At 34.4% G+C, this 8,713-nt stretch overlaps 1 protein-coding gene across 3 annotated transcripts; it reads right to left on the bottom strand.

Moving 5' to 3' along the window:
• Window positions 1-2,971: 2,971 nt before the first annotated feature.
• On the bottom strand, window positions 2,972-7,880 carry LOC133311693 (RNA polymerase sigma factor sigF, chloroplastic-like). Of its 3 annotated transcripts, none has more exons than XM_061512779.1 (9): window positions 7,562-7,880; window positions 6,597-6,748; window positions 6,210-6,334; window positions 5,889-6,095; window positions 5,508-5,784; window positions 5,200-5,430; window positions 4,791-4,931; window positions 4,403-4,603; window positions 2,972-3,554 (listed from the first exon to the last, which is right to left on the bottom strand). In XM_061512779.1, the coding sequence occupies exons 1-9, from the start codon at window positions 7,653-7,655 to the stop codon at window positions 3,279-3,281; spliced, it is 1,704 nt and encodes a 567-aa protein (XP_061368763.1). In that variant the 5' UTR covers window positions 7,656-7,880; the 3' UTR covers window positions 2,972-3,278. The 3 variants fall into 3 exon arrangements, with proteins under 3 accessions (XP_061368763.1, XP_061368764.1, XP_061368765.1); XM_061512780.1 differs by having other exon boundaries at window positions 6,210-6,313; XM_061512781.1 differs by lacking the exon at window positions 6,210-6,334.
• Between the last annotated feature and the right edge of the window lie 833 nt (window positions 7,881-8,713).

The following is an 8,713-nucleotide window of genomic DNA, read 5'->3' as shown; positions in this document are numbered from 1 at the left end:
GAAATAAAATTACAAGTGGGATTCACATGTAAAAAAAGAGAAAAAAAAATAGATGTGGGACTCATCTTCTCTTTGTGTGTGTAGAAAATTTGTTTATCTTATGTAACATAAGATAAATATAACCCTAAATTATAACACAATAACACATGATTTACTTGACTGTATTTATATTCATTTTTTTGTAACTTTTTTATTGCTAACATCACGTATCCATGTGTTATAATTTATATTGGTGCATTATGTATTGGGAAAATATACTCTTATGTTGTATGAGAGAATTTTTCTCTCCTCCACATACATCGATTTTCGTGTTACTTTTTTATTCTTTTTTTATTCTTTTTCTATATTAGGTGAGTCTCACACATGATTATCTCTATTGCATGAGAGAGTTCTCTCCTATTGCATGAAATTAATAAAGCACTTATATATTACAGAAGAACTAAAAATTTGTCGCTCGAGGTCACCATGGCCTTTTCAGTGATGGTCCATGGATCCTCACGTGGCATAACTTACCACTCAATTGAGCTATATGATCACCATTAACGACCAATATTTGCAATGATTTATAAATTCCCCCTTTAAAGGATCTTAAGGTAAGTCCTAGTTCTGGTTGAAGATACCAAAAAATCAACTAAATGCCATTTGCAAACCACTTGTACATCATCTTTCACATACATTATTTAGTCAATTAAGTGTGACTTACATGTTATATTATCTTATATCAAATTAATGATTAAAAATGTTTAAAAAGAGGTGTGTACTTCGTTTTGTACGTATATCTTTGCTTCTCTCATACGAGAAATGCTTTTTGCAAGGCTTGGTAAAGTTAGGTGATCAGCAAAATTGTGCATTGTAAGAAAAGTTAAGTTCAATTAAATTTTTTGGATACAATGTGGCACTATGCTAAAGTACTTTGCATAAAGAAGTGTACAAATAACCTACAGTTTCTTGTATACATGCAAAACTAAACCCGATTGTACCCAAGAGTAGCTTGGGCCTTGGTGCTTCCACAATGAAGTGGACAACTTAATGCTGGTTGATCTTGAAAAGCATTTGAATTTTTTTTTTCTCTATCAATTTATATTAAGTAAACTACCTTTAAAGGTATGTGAAGCATGCCACTTTTGTTTTAGGGTATTTATTTTGTCATGTTACATGAAGGAAATTCCTATCATGCAATACTAAGGGTCTGTTTGGTATGACGTATAAGGCCTGATAGTATATGCTTATACTACATGTTATGACATTTTCAGTAGTTTGATATGACCATCGTATAGTATAAGCTTATACAGCAGAATCTCTTAATACATTAAAACGATGTATAACTTAATCCGGCATAAGGGAGGGGGATTAGGCCTGATAAGAGGATAGTGTATTAACATCGTTGACCAATGCAATTCTCAAATATTAATATATTATTTTAATATTAATATATTAAATAAAAAATATTTGTAATATATTAATGTTTAAAATATTGAATATTTTTATTTTTATAAAAATTAATTTATGTTTTGGACACACTAATCAATAATTTTTTATAAAAATTAATATCATATGACATTTTTTGAAGAATTATATAAATTCTTTATTAAAGGATATTTTTATCCTATATAATATTATACAGTGCATTACCAAATATTAGATGATATAATCTTATAATCTTATACAATATATTATTTTATACAATACCATGTTAAATGCTGGATAATATTAAAATTCAATCAGGTCTTATATAATCAGGCCTTATACTATCAGGTCTTATACTATCAGGCCTTATCCTATACTATACACCAAACATGCCCTAAAAGACAAAAAAATAATAATAATAAAATAGGATAAGATACTTTGTTCAATGATTTTGTTTTGTCTTGTCTTAACATAACCAAATTATTTTTCCTACAAGATAACTCTTATTTATCCTTTTGTTTTATGTGCAACATAGCAGTTAGATCATTGTAATAGATAGATATCCTTCTAGGTCTAATAATAGATAACACGTCATTTTACAAACAAATTCACAGAAATCAAATGAGATGACATCAATCACTACATGTCTGAACAACACAAGGTTTATGACTCCATGTTAGTTTGGCTTCTCAATTTTCACGAACTGCCTCAGCCATGTTCACACGCAATACCCCATAAAATGTAACGGACGGGAACTACACATGCAATTCACAATCCCTTCATTTCCTGACATTTCAATTTATCTGGAGAAGCCAGAGAATAGTTGAAAAGTATAAGAAAACTTGGTCAAGAACTTGTCTTGGTCAAGAACTTGTCATAAACTATGGTATTTTTCAGAATAACCGGTGGAGAGATAGTGCCCGAGATAGAAATGTCATTCTCAGAAACCATTTTTGATCTGAAAGAGAAGATTCAAGCGGAATTGGATGTGGAAGTGCATAGACAAAGTGTATGGTATAACACCAAAGAGTTGAGAGACCTTGAATTCATTGTAGACTATGGCTTCTGTAGACATGAAACACTTATCCTGAGAGTCACCCCATTACCACCACAAATGAAACTCCACCTTCTGGTGAAGCACACTGGCAGCAACGGGTACGTGAGGGTGAAGGAAACAGATCAGGTCTGTGACCTGCGCAGGAAAGTTGAGAGATATTGGGGCATTCCTCTAGAGAATTTCACCCTTTATCGTCTTAATGTAGAAATGGAGGATAACCATCCTCTTTATGCATATTATATCAACGAGGCTTCTGAGGTTGAGCTCTCTCTTTTAGTTGAACCTCGTTGATTTGCAAGCCTCTTCCATTAGGGATGAAAATGGTGGTATGGTTGGTTATATACTACGTACCCCGTTAGTATCTAGACATAGACACGTAAACTGTGGGGTTTGGTCAAATTTTTAAGTCTAGATATGAAGCATTTCACTAAAATTTGTCAAATGAATGAAACTTTACGTTATAAAACTAACCTACGTCAACCTCAAATAGAAAGTACTCGGATGAAAACATTTCATTTCATATTAAGAGCCGCAAAATTCAATCGAAAGAATACAAATTCACCTTACACATATACAAAATACCATTTTTCACCTACAAGTGTTCTCATTTGTATAATTGTATAAGCCTCACCTTTTTTAATACTTCAATTTTCTTCTGCAAACTGCCAGCCATTAGGCCTCGCATATACAAAAATTGTCTTCTGCCAATTTTGTCGTCAAAAGCTCGCTCTGGGTATTAGCACTGCTGTTAAAAACGTAGCCAGACAAGGTCTCAGCCATGTGAATGAACTGCATAACCTTGTTGTCTCCTCATCTATACAAGCAAGTCCACATAGGCATCAAGTCCTTGATTGACAAGGCACCGCTTGAGCTTGAACAATGCTCGGCTCTCCAACTGACGTACCCTTTCCTTGGACAAACCAAACATGTCTCCAACATCCGATAAAGATTTCTGTTCCACAAATCTTAGCCGGATTATCCTCCTTTCTTTGGGCCGTAACATACTTAGGAGGTAGAGCACATGTCGCCTCATAAGTTGTTTTGCAACACTCACATCTGGGGTCTCAATTGCGGAGTCGGCAGTAATCTCCTGCAATTATAAGAAAAAGATGGTTAATTATGTGTGGAGAATGGTCATATTATGTTGCCTAAAAAAGAGTAGAGGATCCATTCTCAACACAATTGACATCCACCAACATCAGGAGACTAGCTAAAACAAAATTTACGACAAAGCAACATGGCAATAACTTAAAAATCCAGTGCTGTCGCATTGCAGCGGCTGCTAATACACAAGTATAGGATAACATGACTAAGTTATGCTTGAAAAGAACCATCCAATAAAAAAAATGATGAATAGCCACTTCAATCAATACATGCTGCAAGAGAATTTGAATTGTCAAGTGTCTGATTGTCTCCACGAGTAAACAAAAAGCCCACGTGCAAGAGAGGTAGGTATTTAACACATGCAGATTTAAATGACCTCGCTTTGGTAATGAACAGAACAGAGAAATGACTCGAGTCTTATAAATGTTGGTGAAATATTTAATCATACCGTTAAGGTAGTATGTTATGGTTCTGTGGCTAGTCTCATACTGAAATGTTATGATCTAATTCTGATTTATCAGCACCTCCGAGCCCTAACAAACTTTAGTTAGCTGGTCCCCTTCGATCACACACAACAGAAAGCAATAACTAAGTAAAATTAAAGATTCTTCTTGCAGTTGACAATTAAACTTTCACCAAAATTTTTTTACAATTATCAGCCCAAGCAAAACCCTCAGAGCAGACACTCACCAAACTTAATTAGGAAGCTGAATAACATGCCGCAGTTCTAAATTTTTTAAATATTTTGGTACTTGCTTTTTCAATGTTTCACTTTATAGATCTAATAAATTGCATCATATCAAGGGGGGAATCACATTAGCTAGCATGTAATACCTGGAAAGTTGTATCTTGGTCTGCCCACACAGTTTGCTGTATAGAAATTGGATATCTTGCAACAAATAGCAAATTGTTAATCTTGTCTACTGTAATCCCTACCCTTCTTGCTAATTCTTCTTTGGTTGGGTGAAGATTTCCTTCTTGAATGTACAATTTCTTTGCCTCCATTACTTTGCCCAATAGGGTAAATACACTCTCCTGGAGATAACACATTGGTTCTATATTACAGAAATAGAATTGATGCTTTCTTTGTAAATAGCAAAGATACTATAAAAAATGTTAATGCAATGGTAATATCATTTTTGTTTCTGTCAACAACTTAAAAGAGTTTCATGAACTCTGTCACTTCAAAAGGGTGAAGCTTAAATTAGACAATTAAATTTACCGGCAGACGGATTGTCCTGGAATTTTGACTTATGGCCTTCCTTATCGTTTGCCTTATCCAACAGTATGCATAAGTACCGAATCGGCAACCTACTCGGGGTTTATACTTTTTGACACTCTTCAAAAGACCCAGACGTCCCTCCTGCAACAGCGCAAGAAAAGAAATATAAGAGATATAGCTGCTATGTTGTAATTAACAACAATGAAGAGTTAAGACAATGATTACAAAAGAAATAAGAAACCCTTTAAGCAAAGCATTTTTGCCCAATTTATGCTCCAAGTCTAGCTAAACATTTATTTACGGGTTCTTCTAAATTGAGAAGTAATATAGAACATAACTGACCAGTAAATAAAATGTAAAAAAACCATTGCTATGGGGGAAGGAAGATCTTCAATTACTAGAAAGCTACCTGTACTAAGTCGTGAAGGCTGAGACCACGCCCCTGATAACTTTTAGCAACGTGGACTACCAAGCGCAGATTTGCTTGAATCAGCTTTTCTCTGCTTTTGTTACCACAATGAATCTGCTCCTGCAGCGCCCGACGGTTAAGTCCCACACCCTCAGCCCATTCAGTTATAGTTGGTTCCCGACCAAATTGATATTGAAGCCTGGTCTTCAATTCTTCCAATCTCAATAACTCCTGTTTACACATTCCACATTAATAGAGCATCCCATAGGTTTAAGGAAGTAAGGAATTCATGGTAACTGACATAACACCTGCGAATGAGCAACCAATTGAGACTCTTGTTCAAGTGTCAAAAGTTGTTTTGTTTCAGGACTCCACGAGAACAAGTGCTGGGGGTCATTTTGATCAAGTTCTTTATTTATCTTCTTCTTTTCCTTTGCATCATCCTTTCTTGTAAGGCAAGTCTCTTCGTCTTTAACTTTTGACTTTGGCACTTTTCTTTGCTTAGATCGTCTGTCTAGAAGCCGTGTTGACCTCACAAATTTATTGCTTCCAACTGAAGGGTCAGCAAAACTAGTGGAGGCCAGACTGAATGGAAGTTTTTATTTTAGGTATTATACTCCAAACAAATTAACCTATAAAGAGTAAAATAAATTAAGGATGTCAGAGTTGGCCAAGAAGATAGAACTAACCTAAAAGGAAGTGAATCATCATAATCATCAGCTTTAATTGATTTCAACTCTTCAGCTACTGATGCAGCTTGTTTTGAGGCAGACAAGGCTTTCTTAGCAAGAGAAGCTGCATTACATTGCGCACCATCTGCAGGCCTCTCTAAGTCAACAGTAAGATGCTGTAGAGTTGAAGAAGCAGCAATTTCTTCTGTTGGTAAGGAAGTTAATCTGCAATAGATCGTTTATGCACCTATAAGGAGAGAACTCAGGATGGGCAAAATTTCAAATTAGCAATTACTAACTGATTGAATTGACATGGAAAGACAGTTTTATTTGTCTTACAAGGTCCGTAAACGAGGCCAGAGCTGCAGGTGCTGCCTAAAGTCATGCACTAACTGATCAGCATTGCCAGTGTTATTCTCTTCGTGAACCGAGGCCATATCCATCTGCCTCGTATTTAATATTTTCTTTAGTAAATCAAAGGGAAGATTAATTGATAGTGTGTTCATTAGGTGATGAAGTAGAAAAACTCTATAAATTACAACCTATGCAACCAGTTAGTGCATTCCATGCAAAGAAGATGGCATCATTAATTTTCACAAAGCTAAAAGTTGATCTCAAAAGTTTTGATTCATTAAGACTATAACAAGAATGGAAAGTCAATCAATTCTAATTGATTCGACAGCAACTAAATAGTTGATGAAGTCGGTGTATCAACAAAATTTCAACCTGGGATGTCTTCTCTTCCTTAGACATCTGCAATAGAGGCCTATATTCATCATGCTTCTCTTGTAAAAGAACTGAGGTAGGAGAATTCTGTGCTGAAAAACTAGAAGACCAAGAGGCAACCGTAGGGGCAGCTCGGACACAGAGCATCAAAACTGCAGGTTTATAAGCATTCAGACTAACAGATTTGGTTGTTGTTGGGGCGGGGGGAATCACAGACGTACACACTATTTAAATGAAAGAGGGAATTTATGTGAAGACTGCAAGTAAATGGAAATCCACAAATTATCAGAAGTAATTCTTTAAGGGTACTAGCAAATTGAACTAGGTTTGTAAAAAAAATAAAAAATAAAAAATCCACAAAATAATAATAGCTCGGACAAAGATAACACAGATTGGAGAAATGCTAACAATACACTCTTCCTTCTCAACACAAGAGAGTGAACCTAGGTCATTATTCAGTGGAGACAGCATAGGATTTCACCTAGTAATAAAGAGTGTATTGAAAAGAAAGTGACAAAGAGCGTGTTGCTAGCATTCCTCCACCAATAAAGGCTGCGTGTGCACCAGCCACTCGAGGAATTAGAAAGACTATGAAATTAATTGGCTTATGGAATTTCAATAATATTCAAATTCATTATTAACATGTACAATACCAATACACAACGCATACAAAAAAGATACACAGGTTCCCAATGTAAAATCAAGCATAAATTGAATAGCATTGGTAAACTATAAACTGCAGTAACACACTAAAGATTTTCCATCCACGCCATTTTTTTATCTCTACTATCCTTAATTTAAAAATATCTTGTGCTAGATGGGAAGATAACACTAGATACAAAACACCATGAAGAATTGGGATCAAAACCAAAGCCGATTATAATCTTGCTTTAAGAACAACCGACACTAGATAACTAATAAAGAAAAAAAAATGGAATGCAGTAATTGAATTGTAATAACAGTACCAGAGGTAGAAGAAGATGAAGGAAAAGTGTTCCAATGGTGAGTTCTTCGACGAAAGGGTGGAGAAGAACAAAACATACTCCTTGCAGATTCCATAGCTGAAGTACTAGAATACCATGTCACATTAAACTAGTGTAGTAGTAGTAGTGGTGATGGTAACAGTAAGAGTAGCACGTTGCAGTGTATTTCATTGTATAGAATAGAAGATGTGCATGGAGAAAAAAGTGTTATTTCGGAGGGTAAGGTGGATATTCAGATAGATATAGATAATGCAGAAGCAAAAGACTTCGTAGCTTATCTTCAGACCTCAAACTTTTATCTTTTTCCGACACAGGATTAGGTTGTTGTTCTTTAAAGACATTATGCATATTTTATATATATGTGTGTGATAATGATCAATGTCCATTTGGGTTTGGGTCACTCTTTTTCCCACAAAATTGGGCTACCCTTTCTAAAATGGCCCATTTATTTTGGAACTAAATTCACTATTTTACACTGCCCCAAAACCCAATTTCGAGATTGGGTTTCAATAATTGTTTTTGCCGTCGCTTTAAATTTCGTATTATATTTTAGAAAATTTCTAGTTGTATTATATATGCTACGCATAAGGTTATTCCATACGGGTACATGTTTAATTATTATTTCAGATAAATTAATTTATTAATTGGATGTTTCTATTTTATTTTTTTTATATTATCACTTTTATTTAGTAATTTCTGTTATCATATTTTTTTAATAAAATTATATTGTTATAAATAATATGATTGTTGACTGTCAACTATGGTTATGATCGTTGACTGTTCTGTAACCACTAAGAAGTAATTGTGGTCATTTATCATATTGTAACCATCTTTGTCGTACGAGCCTATAAATAGAGGCAAAGTAGACTATAAAGAAGAAGATATTCTCCCATATTTCTCTCTCTTTATCTCTACTCTTCTATTTTATTTTTACTACCTCTATGGTTCTTCTAGTTTCCTATTATTTTACAACATATATCATTTTGTGGTGAATTTTTCCTTCTTTCATAAAATTAGAAACAGAGAGAAAGTGAGGAGAAATAACATAAAAAAATCATTAGTTATATACCAAAACGACGTTGTTTCATTTAAAATGACACAAAATTGTGTCATGACAAATATTTTTTTCATATT

The sequence above is a fragment of the Gastrolobium bilobum genome, unplaced genomic scaffold, assembly GCF_033153095.1.
Source record: "Gastrolobium bilobum isolate Gb01-03AN ecotype WA unplaced genomic scaffold, APGP_CSIRO_Gbil_v1 utg16366, whole genome shotgun sequence".
Lineage (NCBI taxonomy): Eukaryota > Viridiplantae > Streptophyta > Magnoliopsida > Fabales > Fabaceae > Gastrolobium > Gastrolobium bilobum.
The sequence above is the reverse complement of the archived record's forward strand: the minus strand, read 5'-3'. Positions and strand labels throughout refer to the sequence as shown.

Coding starts and splice junctions, on each gene's coding strand:
- LOC133311693 (XM_061512779.1), bottom strand. CDS start 7,655: ATGGAATCTGCAAGGAGTATGTTTTGTTCTTCTCCACCCTTTCGTCGA. Junction 6,335..6,596: donor AGGAAGAGAAGACATCCCAG/GTTGAAATTTTG, acceptor GATTTACTAAAG/AAAATATTAAATACGAGGCA. Junction 3,555..4,402: donor ACCAAGATACAACTTTCCAG/GTATTACATGCT, acceptor TTATAATTGCAG/GAGATTACTGCCGACTCCGC.